The sequence below is a fragment of the Triticum aestivum genome, chromosome 7A (assembly GCF_018294505.1).
Source record: "Triticum aestivum cultivar Chinese Spring chromosome 7A, IWGSC CS RefSeq v2.1, whole genome shotgun sequence".
Lineage (NCBI taxonomy): Eukaryota > Viridiplantae > Streptophyta > Magnoliopsida > Poales > Poaceae > Triticum > Triticum aestivum.
Genome location: NC_057812.1, coordinates 80,077,056 through 80,095,649, shown reverse-complemented (window position 1 = coordinate 80,095,649; position 18,594 = coordinate 80,077,056). Strand labels below are relative to the sequence as shown.

Sequence of the window (18,594 nt, the reverse complement as noted above, 5' to 3'; positions counted from 1 at the left end):
GCTGCTGCTGGCCGAGACAGCAGCGACGCTTCCCGTCGTTCCCATCTTGATGGCGTTGTCTTCAACCCCCGGTCTTGTGATGTTTTGGGTGTGCTCTGTGGTGTTCTATGCTTGGTGATGCCCTTCGACTATACGGGTGGCACATAGGTGCCGTGGCGCCGTCTCGGCCCGGCGTGACTGTTCGAATGCACCCCATGACACAGGTGGTGTCGCGGCGTTGTGCAGTCTTGGTTGCCCGGTGCTTTTCAATTGCGTCGACGGTGCAGTGTCATGGTTTAATCTTGGCTCGCCGCTGCAGTTCGAGTGCCCGTGGTGGCCCTTTGTTGTGTTGTTTTTGGTGTTCTATGCTTGGTGGTGCCCTTCGACTACGCCGATGGCACACAGGTGCCGTGGCCTCGTCTCGGCCTGGCATGACCGTTCGAATATACCCCATGACATAGGTGGTGTCGTGGCGTTGTGCAGTCTTGGTTGCCCGGTGCTTTTCGATTGCATCGATGATACAGTGTCATGGTTTAGTCCCGGCTCGCCGCTGCAGTTCGAGCGCCCGTGGCGTCCCTGGTTGTGTTGTGTCCCCCCTCGCCATGTGTTGTCTGTGTGTTGTTTTTGTTTTATTTCTCCTTCTTGTATCCCCTGTACTTCTGGTTCACTTGAACCCTATCTTGTATTAGGCTGCAAAGCCTATAGGCAACAGATGAATACAATTCAGGTGGGGAGAATTCCGGTGACATTCAAAAAAAAATATGTTCCTTACATTGAAGAGACTTCATCAATGTGGAGAGAGGTACCAAAATGGAGTCAAATACGGGTAAAAAATCCACTTGGTGCGTCACCAAAAGTACGGTCACCATGCTTAACGGCTTAGAATCGGGACTTTAAAGACGTCTTGAACGTCATGGACCATATGAGATGTTCCAGGAGTTGAAGTTAATATTTCAAGCAAATACCCAAGTTGAGAGATATGAAGTCTCCAACAAGTTCTATAGCTAAAAGATGGAGGAGAATCGCTCAACTAGTGAGCATGTGCTCAGATTGTCTGGGTACTACAATCGCTTGAATCAAGTGGGAGTTAATTTTCCAGATAAAATAGTGAATGACAGAATTCTCTAGTCACCATCACCAAGTTAGTAGAACTTCGTGATGAACTATGATATGCAAGGGATAACGGAAACGATTCCCAAGCTCTTCGTAATCCTGAAATTGATGAAGGTAGAAATTGAGAAAAACATCAAGTGTTGATGGTAGACAAGACCACTAGTTTCAAGAAAATGGAAAAGGGAAAAAGGGGAACTTCAAGAAGAACAACAAGCAAGTTGCTGCTCAAGTGAAGAAGCCCAAGTCTGGTCCTAAGCCTGAGACTAAGTGCTTCTACTGCAAAGGGACTGGTCACTAGAAGCGGAACTATCCCAAGTGATTGGCGGATATGAAGGATGGCAAAATGAACATAAGTATATTTGATATACATGTTATTGATGTGTACTTTACTAGTGTTTATAGCAACCCCTCAATATTTGATACTAGTTCAGTTGCTAAGATTAGTAACTTGAAACGGGAGTTGCAGAATAAACAGAAACTAGTTAAGGGTGAAGTGACGATATGTGTTGAAAGTGGTTCCAAGATTGATATGATCATCATCGCACACTCCCTGTAATTTCGGGATTAGTGTTGAACATAAATAAGTGTTATTTGGTGTTTGCGTTGAGCATGAATATGATTTGATCATATTTATTGTAATACGGTTATTCATTTAAGTAAGAGAATAAATTGTTGTTCTGTTTATATGAATAAAACCTTATATGGTTACACACCCAATGAAAATAGTTCATTGGATCTCGATCGTAGTGATACACATATTCATAATATTGAAACCAAAAGATGCGAAGTTAATAATGATAGTGCAACTTATTTGTGGCACTACCGTTTAGGTCATATTGGTGTAAAGCGCATGAAGAAACTCCATGCTGATGGGATTTTGGAATCACTTGATTATGAATCAGTTGATGCTTGCGAACCATGCCTCATGGGCAAGATGACTAAGACTCCGTTCTCCGGAATAATGGAGCGAGCAACAGATTTGTTGGAAATCATACATATTGATGTATGTGGTTCGATGAATATTGAGGCTCGCAGCAGGTATCATTATTTTCTGATCTTCACAGATGATTTGAGCAGATATGAGTATATCTACTTGATGAAACACCCAAGTCTGAAACATTTGAAAAGTTCAAAGAATTTCAGAGTGAAGTGGAGAATCATCGTAACAAAAATAAAAGTTTCTACGATATGATTGCAGAACTAAAATATTTGAGTTACGAGTTTGGCCTTCAGTTAAAAACAATGTGAAATAGTTTCACTACTCACGCCATCTCAAACACCACAGTGTAATGGTGTGTCCAAACGTCATAACCGTACTTTATTGGATATAGTACAATCTATGATGTTTCTTACCGATTTACCATTATCGTTTTGGGATCATGCATTAGAGACAGCTGCATTCACATTAAAAAGGGGCACCATCTAAGTCCGTTGAGGCGACACAATCTGAACTGTAGTTTGGCAAGAAACCAAAGTTGTCGTTTCTTAAAGTTTGGGATTGTGATGCTTATATGAAAAAGTTTCATCCTGATAAGCTCAAACCCAAATCAGAGAAATATGTCTTCATAGGATACCCAAATAAGACTGTTGGGTACACCTTCTATCACAGATGCGAAGGCAAGACATTCGTTGCTAAGAATGGATCCTTTCTAGAGAAGGAGTTTCTCTCGAAAGAAGTGAGTGGGAGGAAAGTAGAAAACTTGATAAGGTAATTGTACCTTCTCCCTTATTGTAAAGTAGTTCATCACAGAAATCTGTTCTTGTGACTACTACACCAATTAGTGAGGAAGCTAATGATGATGATCATGTAACTTCAGATCAAGTTACTATCGAATCTCGTAGGTAAACCAGAGTGAGATCCGCACCAGAGTGGTACGGTAATCCTGTTCTGGAAGTCATGTTACTATACCATGACGAACTTGCGAACTATGAGGAAGCGATGATGAGCCCAGATTCCACGAAATGGTTTGAGGCCATGAAATCTGAGATATGATCCATGTATGAGAACGATGTATGGACTTTGATGGATTTGCCCGATGATCAGCAAGCTATAGAAAATAAATGGATCTTCAAGCGGAAGACGGACGCTGATAGTAGTGTTACTATCTACAAAGCTAGAATTGTCGCAAAAGGTTTTCGACAAGTTCAAGGTGTTGACTACGATGAGAGTTTCTCACTCGTATCTATGTTTAAGTCTGTCCGAATCATGTCAGCAATTGCCGCATTTTATGAAATCTGGCAAATGGATAAACAAAACTGCATTCCTTAATGGATTTATTAAAGAAGAGTTGTATACGATGCAACTAGAAGGTTTTGTCGATCCTAAAGGTGTTAACTAAATATGCAAGCTCCAGCGATCCATCTATGGACTGGTGCAAGCATCTCGGAGTTGGAATATACGCTTTGATAAGTTGATCAAAGCATATAGTTTTATACAGACTTGCGGTGAAGCCTGTATTTACAAGAAAGTGAGTGGGAACACTACAACATTCCTGATAAGTATATGTGAATGACATATTGTTGATCGGAAATAATGTAGAATTATTCTGCAAAGCATAAAGGAGTGTTTTAAAGGATTCTTTCAAAGAAAACCTCGGTGAAGCTGCTTACATATTGAGCATCAAGATCTATAGAGATAGATCAAGACGCTTGATAAGTTTTCAATGAGTACATACCTTAACAAATTTTTGAAGTAGTTCAAAATGGAACAGTCAAAGAAAGATTTCTTGCCTGTGTTACAAGGTGTGAAATTGAGTAAGACTCAAAGCCCGACCACAGCAGAAGATAGAGAGAGAATGAAAGTCATTCCCTATGCCTCAGCCATAGGTTCTATAAAGTATGTCATGCTGTGTACCAGACCTATTGTATACCCTGCCCTGAGTTTGGCAAGGGAGTACAATAGTGATCTAGGAGTAGATCACTGGACATTGGTCAAAATTATCCTTAGTGGAATAAGGATATGTTTCTCGATTATGGAGGTGACAAAAAGGTTCGTCGTAAAGGGTTACGTCGATGAAATTTTTGACACCGATCCAGATGACTCTAAATCTCAATCTGGATACATATTGAAAATGGGAGCAATTAGATAGAGTAGCTCCGTGCAGAGCATTGTTGACATAGAAATTTGCAAAATACTTACAGATCTGAATGTGGCAGACCCGTTGACTAAACTTCTCTCACAGGCAAAACATGATCACACCTTAGTACTCTTTGGGTTTTAATCACATAGCGATGTGAACTAGATTATTGACTCTAGTAAACCCTTTGAGTGTTGGTCACATAATGATGTGAACTATTGGTGTTAAATCACATGGCAATGTGAACTAGATTATTGACTCTAGTGCAAGTGGGAGACTGAAGGAAATATGCCCTAGAGGCAATAATAAAGTTATTATTTATTTCCTTACTTCATGATAAATGTTTATTATTCATGCTAGAATTGTATTAACCGGAAACATAATACATGTGTGAATACATAGACAAACAGAGTGTCACTAGTATGCCTCTACTTGACTAGCTCGTTAATCAAAGATGGTTATGTTTCCTAACCATAGACAAAGAGTTGTTATTTGATAAACGGGATCACATCATTAGGAGAATGATGTGATTGACTTGACTCATTCCGTTAACTTAGCACTCGATCGTTTAGTACGTTGCTATTGCTTTCTTCATGACTTATACATGTTCCTATGACTATGAGATTATGCAACTCCCGTTTACCGGAGGAACACTTTGTGTGCTACCAAATGTCACAACGTAACTGGGTGATTATAAAGGAGCTCTAAAGGTGTCTCCAAAGGTACATGTTGGGTTGGTGTATTTCGAGATTAGGATTTGTCACTCCGATTGTCGGAGAGGTATCTCTGGGCCCTCTTGGTAATGCACATCACATAAGCCTTGCAAGCATTGCAACTAATGAGTTAGTTGTGAGATGATGTATTACGGAACGAGTAAAGAGACTTGCCGATAACGAGATTGAACTAGGTATTGAGATACCGACGATCGAATCTCGGACAAGTAACATACCGATGACAAAGGGAACAACGTATGTTGTTATGCGTTCTGACCGATAAAGATCTTCGTAGAATATGTAGGAGCCAATATGAGCATCCAGGTTCCGCTATTGGTTATTGACCGGAGACGTGTCTTGGTCATGTCTACATTGTTCTCGAACCCGTAGGGTCCGCACGCTTAAGGTTTCGATGACAGTTATATTATGAGTTTATGAGTTTTGATGTACCGAAGGAGTTCGGAGTCCCGTATGAGATTGGGGACATGACAAGGAGTCTCGAAATGGTCGAGACGTAAAGATCAATATATTGGACGACTATATTCGGATATCGGAAAGGTTCCGAGTGGTTCCGGTATTTTTCAGAGTACCGGGGAGTTACAGGAATACGGGGGAAGAAGTATATGGGCCTTATTGGGCTTTAGGGGAGAGTGAGAGGTAGGCCGCGCGGCCCCCATTGACTAGTCCGAATTGGACTAGGGGGAGGGGCGGCGCCCCCTCCTTCCTTCTCTTCCCTCTCCCCCTTCCTTGTCTCCTACTCCTACTACATGGAAGGACTCCTAGTTGGACTAGGAAAAGGGGAATCCTACTCCCGGTGGGAGTAGGACTCCCCTAGGGCGCGCCATAGAGAGGGCCGGCCCTCCCCTCCTCCACTCCTTTATATACGGGGGCAGGGGGCACCCCATAGACACACAAGTTAATCCTCGTGATCGTTTTCTTAGCCGTGTGCGGTGCCCCCTTCCACCATACTCCTCGATAATATTGTAGCGGTGCTTAGGCGAAGCCCTGCGACGGTAGAACATCAAGATCGTCACCACGCCGTCGTGCTGACGGAACTCTTCCCCGACACTTTGCTGGATCGGAGTCCGGGGATCGTCATCGAGCTGAACATGTGCTAAAACTCGGAGGTGCCGTAGTTTCGGTGCTTGATCGGTCGGGCCGTGAAGACGTATGACTACATCAACCGCGTTGTCATAGCGCTTCCGCTGTCGGTCTACGAGGGTACATAGACAACACTCTCCCCTCTCGTTGTTATGCATCACCATGATCTTGCGTGTGCGTAGGAATTTTTTTGAAATTACTACGTTCCCCAACATATGGCACTAGGAAGGAATTTCCACGGTCGAGGGAAGTGCCTACAAGAAGGAATTTGTCCACTGATTTTACCTCGTCTGTAGCTACCCGCACTGGCGGGAGCTACGGGCAGGATGGGGAGGGTGTTTCTGCACCCAGAGTAGGCGAGGACCGAGCGGCCTATGCTCGTGGAGGTGATCTTAGGCTGAGTCTTGATCAGAAGAAGGAGAGGGATCTACGGGACAAATTGATTGAGCAAGGTCACTACCGGCGTAGGGAGTCTGAAAGGGAAGGTAACTAGGATATGAGGGGAAAGAACCACAGTGTTGGACATGTTTTTGATGGATATGAGGATATATACCAGGGCCACCGGGCTTATGAGGATGACAGATTGGGCAAACCCTTTATGCATGGCGGACCCGTTATGCATGAGGAGAGGAGTCGACGTAAAGGTTACTATGTTCGGAAACCTCGCATGGAGGGCAACTACCAGCAGGGCAACTCATCTCTTTCAAGGATGGATTTGGGCAATAGAAAAAGAAGACCAAAGCAAATGTGGGTGGCCAAGGGGGAACTGGACAGGCAGGGCGCTAGTGATGGGTTCATTCGCGATACAAGGTGCAAGACGTCTTCAGTGTTTGACCGCATTACTGAGAAGGATGATGGATCGGCGGACCCCGATGAACGGGGCCGCCGAGAGCAATGAATATCTTGGCCTGGAACTGTCGGGGATTGGGGTTGGACTCGACAGTTGGCGAACTCAGAGACCTGATACGGTCGTATAACCCGGCGGTGGTGTTTTTAAGTGAGACAAAAAAGACGGCTAGGGCCTTGGAGAAACTGAAGTGGAGTTTGGGGTTCAGAGAGGGGGTGGCTGTTGATTGCAAGGGAAGGAGTGGTGGTACTGCTCTTTGGTGGCGTGACAATGCGCAGGTGACAGTCCGGCCTTGGTGCCAATATGTCATAGATGTCGTGGTTGCTTTCGAGGGCAAGGCCTATAGAATCACTAGGTTCTATGGGAGCCTAAAACAGAACTTCGTTCTAAATCATGGGATGCTTTGAGATATCTCAGAAGGCAGGATGATCAACCGTGGATTGTGTGGGGGACTTTAATGAGGCACTTCTTTTGACTGAACAACATGGTGGCAACATGCGAAGTTTTACGCAAATGGATGACTTCAGAGAGTGTCTGGCTGATTGTGGTCTTGCCGACATGGGCTACTTCGGGTATCCGTTTACGTGGGATAACAGACGAGAGGGGGCTGACAATGTCCAAGTCAGATTGGACCGGGCAGTGTGTAACGATGGCTTTTTGAGCATGTTCCCTCACACCTCTGTCGAACACATCATTACTGAGGAATTTGACCATAATGCTATCTTGGTGCGGGCTAGGGAGACGGCTCCCGACGCCAGACAGAACGGGCCGCGGAGATTTATGTATGAGGAGATGTGGACTAAGCATGAGGGATACGATGCTATGATTACTGAGGCGTGGAACAATGTGGCGGCTAATGGTCTGGGTGCAATGAGTATGGGCGAGAAGCTGAAGGCAGTGACTGGCGATTTGAAGCACTGGGGCCGAACGGTTTTTGGATCTGTGAGGCGGCATATTAAGAATCGCAAGATTGACCTTGGGCATGCAAGATAGCGAGCACTCATCTCTGGAACCTCACTCGAGGTCTGGGATCTGGAGGGCCAATTGTGTGAGCTATATGAACGGGAGGAAATCATGTATAAACAGAGATCTAGAGTGGGCTGGCTGCGGGAGGGTGACTAGAATACTCGTTACTTTCAAAACCAAGCCAGCCATAGAAGGAGAAAGAACACAGTTCGTGGTTTAAAGAGGGAGGATGGCAGCAAATGTACCACGGATGAGGGGATGCGAGCTATGGCAGCATCTTTTTATGCCAACCTATTCACTTCGGAGGGGCCTACTGGAACGGATAGGATCCTTGGGCTTATTGATGAGGTTGTCACTCACGACATGAATGGTGATATTACTGCTGCCATTTCGGATGAGGAAATTGAACAAACACTGTTTCAGATGGGAGCGACGAAAGCACCGGGGCCGGACGGCCTGCCTGCGTTGTTTTATCAGAGACACTTGTCTCTTCTGAAACAGGATGTTTGTGCGGCCATTCGTGATTTCCTCCGGTGCCGGGGTGAGAGGCCGGAGGGGATGGAGGCACGCCGCCGTGGAACACTGAAGAAACGCCTTTTTTCTTTAATCCACACGCCGGAGCTTTTTTTAGAAGCACCTTGTAGCTTTACTTTTTTTTGAGACAACCATGTAGCTTTACAGCATAATATCAAACGAAATTGCCGCCTAGTTAATCGGGCAGGCACGTTCGCCTGTTTAGCACACTGGTCTGTTTAGCAGTTCGGCCTTATGGGTTGTATTTGGGCCATTTTAGGCCTATTAGGCTGATTACATATATAATTCAGAAAAAAATGCTTAAAAAAAGAAAATCAGATCAAAAAGGAAAAATAGGAAAAAATGGGTCGTGACGTGCCGGTCCATATGCCTAGCCTCCAGGCCCAGGCACGACCCCAGACATGCCGTGTGCAGGGCACATCTCGTTTAGCCCGTGTCGAGCCTGGCCCATGGCGGGCGTTGCCGGCGTGCTCGCGGACTGGCCTAGTTGTCCAGGCCCGTTTGGTCAGCTTTGCACCGGAGGGGATGAAAATGCAAATCACTCGGCAAATCCGCCTACCACAGGCATGCCCGGACGCGTCCACAGACAGTGTCGGGCGCCCCCCATGGCAGCCACACTCCTTATTTAAACCTCAAATGCATGTCATTCATGCACGATGATATAACACAACATTCACCACAATTCAATAATTCAACAATGCGACAAAGCAAAAAAGAACACGGTTCAACAATCCAAACATGCTAAAATAAAAAACAAGTCCGGGCCACAGCTGGCCAACTTGATGGATCACTCGTTGGACGTAGTTTTGTTGTCTTGACTGATACAACCTACACTATCTACTGTAAAAGGTAAATTACATGCATAGTTTTCTAAAATATCTCCAATAAAAGTTCCATTTTCTACAATATACTTGTATGAATATTGTTCTGATGACGTACCTTGTCGGTTAGCAATCACAGCAGGGTGGTCTCAGATCTTCTCGTGGCTCCCATACTATGGCAGCCGCTCATACCTGCACCCAGCGTGTTAGGGTTTCTCGTGCCTCCCTTCGGTGCCGCCGTTGGTCTACCTCGTCTCTTGTGGTCTTAGGGCGATGGAGGCGTGGTGGATCCTAACCCTTGCCGGCGGGAGAGCTTCGGTTTCTAATGTTTTTTTTAGTTTTGTTAGGGTTTGTGTCCTACTCAGAGATGCGGGGCCCCGACTGCTATGTAGATGGAATAAGGTTCTCCCTACCTAGCCCACGTTCCAATGATGTTTCTAGCATCGCCCGATAGCGTGTGGAGGTTTGTCTCTGACGGATCTCATGGGATTCGGTCGGCGTTGGTCTTCGGTGGATCCACGTGGATCCGGTCTTCGTTCGTCTGTGTTCGTGTGTCTACAGGTTGGATCCTCCGATCTACACTTTCTTCATCGGCAGGGGTTGCTCTGATGAGGGAGGGACGATGACGGCGACGCGCCTTCGACTTGCTCCAGTGCTTTGTAGCCGTAGCTAGGCCGTCTACAGACCTGGCTTGGATGAAATTTTGTACTTCTGGTGTTTCTTTGTACTACCTTGACAGCTGATGGATAGATCGAAATTTCTCCTCGGAATTTTGTTGTTGTTGTGATGAATAAAGTAAAAATACTAGCTCATATCGTTATTTTGCACTAGAGGCCCGATATGTCAGCACCGGCCCGTGGGATACCTGCTGCACTAGACGCACCCAACTTCCCTTGCACCATTTAAAACGTTAGGGAAATCTGGAAAAAAATATTTAGTACGCCAGCAAATTATCAGTATATGTTGTCACAAAATTTCAAATCAAACTTTAAAGCATTGCTTGAGATACAAGAAAAGAGAAATTGTAATCAATAGAGGTAATGGGCAAATCTTCTGCAAAACTTATATTATATAAATGCTATTCACCGTCAGATTTGTAATTTTAATATCTAATTTACATTTTGAATTTTGTGATAACATAGACGTGTCAACATGCTACTTTTTTTTTCAATATTTTAATAAGTGCATCCGAGACTGAACGTACCATAAGCACCGGTGCACCAGATACCGGTTAACAATTTTTTTTGATACCTCGCGAGAGCTGCCACACCTATGCAAATGTGCATGATAGATTATCGAGTTTTCTCGTCTTTTTCTCGCTAACGTAGTGGGCCAGTTTGGTTGGTGACTAACTTGGTCATAGTTTGTTACACAATTTTCATCACATTTGCCTTACTTTATGTGTTTAAAATATTTAGCCACACTTTGGCTTGTCTTAGAAAATCTTGCCACACTTTTTATATGTGCAACATGGAGCTTATTTCTCACATATTTATTTTTTGCATTGTGCGCTGATAGAACCAAATACCAACCTAGTTTGACCACACTTGCTTAACTCGAGTAGACAATATGTGACAAAGTATGGCTAGGAACCAAATAACCCATGCAGTGTTACCACCTACCGTGGATGAGCAAAACGATGAACTATATTTGTGTATTTATTGTTATACGATTATTACGCCTGATTGATGTTTCTGTTAGAGATATATTTGGGTTATTTGTATTTGGTAGTCTAAGATTTGTAATCTGTCTCCTACCTTATCTCTAGGAGAGGCTTCTTGCCCTCCCAGTCTTGTATTCAATATATACTCGCCCTCAAGGCTCAATAATACATGCATCATATTCCACAACAATCTCTCTCTCTCTCCCTTCTAACAGTTTCTACTCCACTAACCCATAAATGGATAAGTTGTATGACACATATCCCGCAATACAGGCTGCAGTTCATACAGGTTCAACCCATCCTGTATGAAATCCCTGCATTTTTCATGTGCCCCAAAGGGATTGAATTTCTGCACATGTGATCAGAGAATTATTGGAAGACCAGCTGAGCATTTTCTCCTTGGAGGTCCCATTTTGGTTGGGAGAGTTGGTAGCATGGCGTTTGTTCAGAGTTGGTAGCATGGCGTTTGTTCGCTTGTGAAAAAAGGAGAGGTTCTTTAGAGAAGGCGCCTAGTAAAGGTACAGAGAAGTTTCATCCGCTAGGTAGGACAAGACTTGCGAAACTTGTTCACTACTAGGGGCTAAATGGGCAGCTGGAGAAAGAAAAAGGCCATGACGCATCAAAGAGAGGCCGGGATAATCAGAGACGGTCAGAGGGAACTAAGTTTATTGTCGGAAATGGCAACACCACTCGCTTCTGGGAGGATACATGGCTTGGTGATGCGCCTTTGGCGATTCAGTATCCGTCCCTTTATTTTATTGTTCAGCGTCGGGAGGCTCTTGTTGCCACGGTTATGCAGTCAATTCTCCTCAATATTCAGTTTAGGAGGGTGCTTGTGGGCGAACGATGGGAAGCATGGCTTCACTTGGTGCGTAGACTGATGGAGGTTCAGTTAGCTCCTCAGCCCGATCAGTTATGTTGGAAGCTTACTAGATCTGGGGAGTTCACAGTCAAATCGATGTATATCGATATCATTAACTCTAGTGTTATTCCTAGTTTCAAACATGTTTGGAAAGTCAAGGTTCCTTTGAAGATTAAAGTGTTTATGTGGTTCGTCCATAAACAAGTAATTTTAACAAAGAATAATTTGGTTAAGCGCAACTGGACAGGTTCTACTAGGTGTACTTTCTGTGATCGGGACGAGACTATCAAGCACCTTTTTTTTGACTACCCGTTGGCAAGAGTTTTGTGGCGCTCTGTGCAAATTGCCTTTAACATTACTCCTCCGACTTCGGTCAACATATTATTCGGGACGTGGCTTGCTGGGATAGAGTCCGAAACAGCTAGACACATTCATGTAGGAGTATGTGCGTTGTTATGGGCAATTTGGAACCGCAGAAATGATTTGGCTTTTAACAGAACAACAACTATTCATTTTTTACAGGTTTTATCCTGGTCTACTGTGTTGATCCGTATGTGGTCCTTACTCACTCCGATGAAGGCCAGAGAGCGTTTGGTTACTGGATCTGTCCTGAGGGAGATGGTAGCGTGGGATATTTTCAACCGGTTTCGATGGCGGTCATGTAATAGGATAGACAATTAGTTTACCTATCTTCTATTTTGCCAGCCGGTTGTGGCTTCTTGGGCATTTTGTTATCGGCGTTGAGGCTCTGTGTGAGCTAGCCGTTCTTTTTTGTTTCCAGACTTTAAAATCTTATTAAACCTTATTTACTTTTTAATAAATGTGGCTGTATGCATTGTTCTGATGCAGAGGCCGGGGAGTTTCTTTTTTTCTGAAAAAAGGGAATTCTATAGCGTCCTCGCGATCCACGCTTGATATTTAAGTATACAACCCTAGTATACGCTCCAACCGAAGGAATTGATGGATGAAGGGCAGATTTCAACTGTTGTACTAAAAGAAAGCAGGAACACGTGTGACCAAAAATATCAGGACAAACCAACTTCTTGTTTCCCCACACGCAACGCGAATACGGAGAAGGTACGTTCTCCGTTGGTATCCGTTTGTCTGTGCCAAGGAGGAGGGTCGCTCGCCGCCGCTCCCAGTCTAAGGCATGTGGGCGCATTCTGCACTACCTTCACAGGGACGGCTCCTCGACGTCGTCTCGGAGCGCCATGACGACGCAAGAGTACACCGGCTGGGAGCAGCGCCGGCGGGACAGCCGCAACGCCGTGCATCGATCCAAGTTTGTGGACTCAGATATCCCGCCGCCGCTACACATTACGGCGGACTCGGAACTGGCGTACACCTCGGCCCTGGATCGCTCTGTGACCAAGTCGGAGATGGCCAAGCGCCATCTCCGCCTCCTCGACGGGGAAATGGCCAGATACGGCGAGGAATGGTCACTCACCGAGATCGCCGCCACCGTCAACGACGACGCCTCCAACGACCGCCGCCCTCCTCCCAGCCCACGTGCTCGGTGGCCGTGGCCGCACTGCGCACGGCAGGAGGAGCGCGGAGAGGATCATCCGCGAGCGTCATGCGGCAGCTGGGAAGCCCTGCCGCGACGTCTCCACCTTCCACCGCCCCAAGCCTGACGACTCCGACTCCGACACCGGGTCAGGCAAGTGACCTACGAGTTCACCGTGAAGTATATGATAATTTAGGGTTTTAGTTTTGGGTTTTTAGTTCACCGGACGAATCATTCGGTTTTATGTACAAATTATCCTACTTTCAATGAAATCTGTCATGTTTATATCAAAATTCGTCTATTTTTTAATTTCATCCGGTTGATTTAAGTTGCTGTGAAAATATATGAGGCTACGGTCCACGGACTGATCCCCGGTTCGCGGCTGGATGCAAGAGGATTATTGCGGGTTGTCATTGGAAATGCGGGTTCTTAAAAAAAATATGACAAACAGTATCAATGGGACTGCCCACGCACGGCCAACTTGTACTGTTGTCATTGGAAATGCGGGTTCTTAAAAAAAATATGACAAACAGTATCAATGGGACTGCCCACGCACGTCCAACTTGTACTGTTTCGGGCGTTCCCGTAGCGAAACAGCACACATTGACGTTAAGAGCAACTTGTTCCTTCGTCAAGCTCGCGCCGCGGAGGAGGTCGAGGGGGGCGCGCGCTACTGCTAGAGAGGTCAACACTTTCCACCATTGCTTGCTTAGCTCTTTGAAACATGACCCGGTGGATTTGTTGCTTTCCATGTCGAATGCCGACTGACGATAGGCGTCGATCTTCCCCTTTGGATTTCTGACTCCTTTTGTTCCCAGCAAGCACTGGGGTTTCCCCTGGAATAATTTCATCGGATTTAGACTCCAGCGAGTGATGCTGCTCGTGGTCTGCTCTTTGTCTGTCTGTTCCTCCATGAAACAGAGCATCTGTTCTTCTGTCCTAACCTGTTTCATCTTCATGATTGGCGCAGGCCTGCAACAGGAGCTGCTGATCCGTCTCGAATCAACAGATGGGTTCCCTCACAAGTAAGTTCTCTCCTCAACTAATCAGCTTCTTCATGCTGCATCACTGAAATCCGACAAAGCCATCTGACTCCAATACTCTATAACCACATTCCAGGTTCTTCCTGGGTGACGAGCTTGTGTGGGAGCCATCTCATGCGCTTTGAAGCAAATGTTCGACTCCTCCACCTGCACGAACCATCTGGTGGCGACCGGCATCGCCGCGCTGCTCGGGTTTGTGCTCGCACTCCAGGTGCTTGTCAAAATTCCACAGAGCAGAGCGGCTGCACGGCAGCTCGTCAGTCTCAGCTCACCGCTGCACTTGGCTGCTGTGGCCTTCAGTGCCTGCCTGGGTTTGGTTTATCTCGGGCTGGGGATGTGGATGCTGGGGAGTAACTTCAGTCAGGATGCCTTTGCTGTTTACCTTCCACACTGGTGGCTCATCACATTATCTCAGGGACTGAATCTGATCCTTACCAGCTTGGCTTTCAGCATCAGGCCTCGGTTTCTTGGAGCGGCATTCGTCTGGTTTTGGCCGGTCTTGCTGACCGTCTATGCAGCATTCGTTTGTTCTTCTTCAGTTGTTGTTATTGTTGCAGAGAAGATGATAACTGTCAAGGGCTGTTTGGATGTTCTGTACTTACAAGGTGAAGTGGTCCTCCTCATTTATGGCGTCCGGCACAGCCATGACGAAGAGGGCTATGGAGGAATTGGAAATGGTTTATACAAGCCCCTCGACACGGAGGAGACAGACGGTGAGGCAGCTGATTCTGAGGCTCATCAGGTCACTCCCTTTGCTACTGCTGGTTTTTTCAGCGAGATGTCGTTTTGGTGGTTGAATCCTCTAATTAAGATGGCCGCTCAACCTTAGAGACTCTGAAACTATTTCACCGCAGCCCCATGTCGCCCCCCCCGCGGGCAACCCGGGCGCCCAACCCTAGCCGCCGCCGACCCAACCCCACCTCCTTCCTCTCCTCCCGCCGCCGCCGGTGGGCGCCGCGGGGCAAAGCCCGCGCGGTGCCGCCGGCGGCGGGATCTCGCCTGCCTTCGCCTGGAGTAGGGGCCGCGGGGGGTTCCTTCCTCGGGCGCGGCGGCGGAACTCGGCGGCCGGCGCGTCGGGTGGCGCGCGCTGGTGGGATCTGAGGCGGCGGCCTCGCTGGTGTGGACGACACTACTCAGACGGCAGGGAGTGCTCGTCGGTGAGGTAGGCCGGATCCCCTCGGCTGCGCGGGCAGCGAGGTCCCGGTGGGCGCTGGTCATGGCACGGGGAGGCCCCGGGCTCCCCTCGTCAGATCGGAGGTGATCTGGTCCGCTCGTGATGCATGACCTCCGGCCGGCCTGGCTCATGTTGTGGCTGGTTCGGAGGTGGCGGCAAGGTGCTTGGCCGGGGGAAACCTTTGGCCGCCGGTGGCGGTCACGGCGTCGATGGCGTCCCGGACGCCATTCCCTCCTTGGCGGCGGCGCCGAGGCTATACCTCCCCTGCCTCCCCCCTTCCCCTACGCCCGGGTGAAAACCCTAGCCCCGGTGGCTAAGTGGCGGCGGCGCCACAGCGTCGTCACCTTCTTGAAGGCGCCGATTTGGGCCTGGGGATGCTGGGTGTGCATGGCGAGTTTGTCTGGTTCCTGGTGGCGGCCCGTTTGATCTACTGCGTTGCAGCTCCGTGGCTGCGGTGCTTATCTTCCGGCCGTGTCTCCGATGGCGACCTCGCTCTTCCTCACCTTGTACTTGCCGTGGTGGAGCGGTACTTCATCTCACTCATTGATGGCGGCGGAGATCGGCGGCATGGCGCCGTGGAGGCTCGGCATCCGATGCGCGGAGATGCACTCGCGCAGGAGGAGGTAGCTGTCTGGCGTCATGGTGACGTCGATGGCTGATGTGGCCTTCACAAGGTAGAAGACTCAATATCATCTGAAGACGGACCTGTGGAAGATGGCGGCGACGACGCAAGAGTGTGTCTGACCGGATTGTGCCCCAGACCCGGTATGTGGCTCGGCTGGGGCTTCCGGCTTTTGATGTTAGGTTTAGGTGAGTAGTTTGGGTAGGGGCCCAGCTAGTATCCCTTTACCATATGGATAAGAGTAGCGGCATATGTTGCCAAGATGGTGGATTCAGGTATATTGTTTGTAATACTTTGTAAGGTCCTCGAGAATAATTAATAAAGTGGCTGTATGCATCTTCCAGATGCAGAGGCCGGGGGCCATCCTCCTTTTCTAAAAAAAAAACAAAGACATGCTTCTTTTAGGCGCCACAGATCGAGCACGAAACCAGTACTCGATGCTCATGGAGAAGCTGAATTGCAGGAAGCAGTCGCCGACGCACGCCACACCATCATTCTTCTGGACTATTGTTTCTTGTCACAAGCGTGCCATCATGGTCTCGGGTTTCTTTGCTTTGCTGAAGGTTCTCACCTTATCCACTGGCCCAGTAATTCTCAAGGCATTCATCAATGTATCACTTGGGAAAGGGACCTTTAAATACGAAAGCTATGCGCTGGCTGCATTATTGTTCGTCTGCAAATGCTGTGAATCATTGTCGGAGAGACAGTGGTATTTCCGCACTCGAAGATTAGGACTGCAGGTGAGGTCACTCCTGTCAGCAGCTATTTATAAGAAACAATAGAAGCTATCAAACTCCGCAAAAATGAAGCACTATTCTGGACAAATTATGAACTATGTGACCTTCGATGCCTATCGGATTGGGGAATTCCCATATTGGTTCCATCAAACATGGACAACAATTGTTCAACTTTGCATTGCTCTGGCAATTCCATACAATGCGGTTGGTGCTGCAATGATTTCATCATTGGTTGTCATCATTCTCACCGTACTCTGCAACGCTCCACTAGCCAGATTCCAACACAAATTTCAGAGTAAACTTATGGAAGCACAAGATGTGAGATTGAAGGCAATGTCTGAATCACTAGTTCATATGAAGGTCTTGAAACTTTATGCATGGGAAGGCCACTTCAAGAAGGTCATCGAGGGGTTGAGGGAAGTTGAGTACAAGTGGTTGTCAACATTCCAGCTTTGGAGGGCATACAACAATTTCCTTTTCTGGGCTTCTCCTGCTTTGGTTTCTGTGGCAACCTTTGTAACATGCTATCTTTTGAAAATCCCTCTTGATGCTAGCAATGTATTCACCTTTGTGGCAACTCTACATCTCGTGTAAGACCCAGTTAGGACCATACCGGATGTTATTGCAGTTGTGATACAAGCTAAGGTTGCTTTCACTCGGATATCAAAGTTCCTTGATGCACCTGAGCTAAACGATCAAGTTAGGAAGAAATATTATGGTGGCATTGATTACCCTATATCGATGAATTCGTGTAGCTTCTCGTGTTTATTATTCATGCTAGAATTGTATTAACTGGAAACATAATACATGTGTGAATACATTGACAAACAGAGTGTCACTACTATGCCTCTACTAGACTAGCTCGTTGATCAAAGATGGTTATGTTTCCTAGACATAGACATGAGTTGTCATTTGATTAACGGGATCACATCATTAGGAGAATGATGTGATTGACTTGACCCATTCCATTAGCATAGCACTCGATCGTTTAGTATTCTATGAGATTATGCAACTCCCGGTTACCGGAGGAACACTTTGTGTGCTACCAAACGCCACAACGTAACTGGGTGATTATAAAGGTGCTCTACAGGTGTCTCCGAAGGTACTTGTTGGGTTGGCATATTTTGAGATTAGGATTTGTCACTCTGATTGTCGGAGAGGTATCTCTGGGCCCACTCGGTAATGCACGTCACTTAAGCCTTGCAAGCATTGCAACTAATCAGTTAGTTGTCGGATGATGTATTACCAAACGAGTAAAGAGACTTGCCGGTAACGAGATTGAACTAGGTATTGAGATATCGATGATCGAATCTCGGGCAAGTAACATACCGACGACAAAGGGAACAATGTATGTTGTTATGCGGTCTGACCTATAAAGATCTTTGTAGAATATGTAGGAGCCAATATGGGCATCCAGGTCCCGCTATTGGTTATTGACCAGAGAGGTGTCTCGGTCATGTCTACATAGTTCTCGAACCCGTAGGGTCCGCACACTTAACGTTCGTTGACGATATAGTACTATGAGTTATGTATGTTGGTGACCGAATGTTGTTCGGAGTTTTGGATGAGATCACGGATATGACGAGGAACTCTGGAATGGTCCGAAAGTAAAGATCGATATGTGGATAGTAGTGTTTGATCTCCGGAAGGGTTCCGGAATCCATTGGAAGGGGTTCCGGATGTTCCCCAAAATGTTTGGGCACAAGAACACTTTATCTGAGCCAAAGGGGAAAGCCCAAGAGGTTTTTGGAAAGCGCAAAAGGAAGTTTTGCGGAGTCCAGGGTCCAGATGCCGGGAACCCTGGCGTCTGGCCCTGGAGTCCGACTTTGTGGAGG

At 46.8% G+C, this 18,594-nt stretch overlaps 1 protein-coding gene across 1 annotated transcript; it reads left to right on the top strand.

Moving 5' to 3' along the window:
• The first annotated feature begins 14,119 nt into the window (after positions 1-14,119).
• On the top strand, positions 14,120-15,290 carry LOC123154265 (ABC transporter C family member 10-like). The gene is made up of 2 exons (XM_044573037.1): positions 14,120-14,208; positions 14,303-15,290. The coding sequence occupies exon 2, from the start codon at positions 14,357-14,359 to the stop codon at positions 15,053-15,055; it is 699 nt and encodes a 232-aa protein (XP_044428972.1). The 5' UTR covers positions 14,120-14,208; positions 14,303-14,356; the 3' UTR covers positions 15,056-15,290.
• Positions 15,291-18,594: the final 3,304 nt, after the last annotated feature.

What these genes read in the sequence shown, in the direction of transcription:
- LOC123154265 (XM_044573037.1), top strand. Translation starts at nt 14,357, where the DNA reads ATGTTCGACTCCTCCACCTGCACGAACCATCTGGTGGCGACCGGCATC.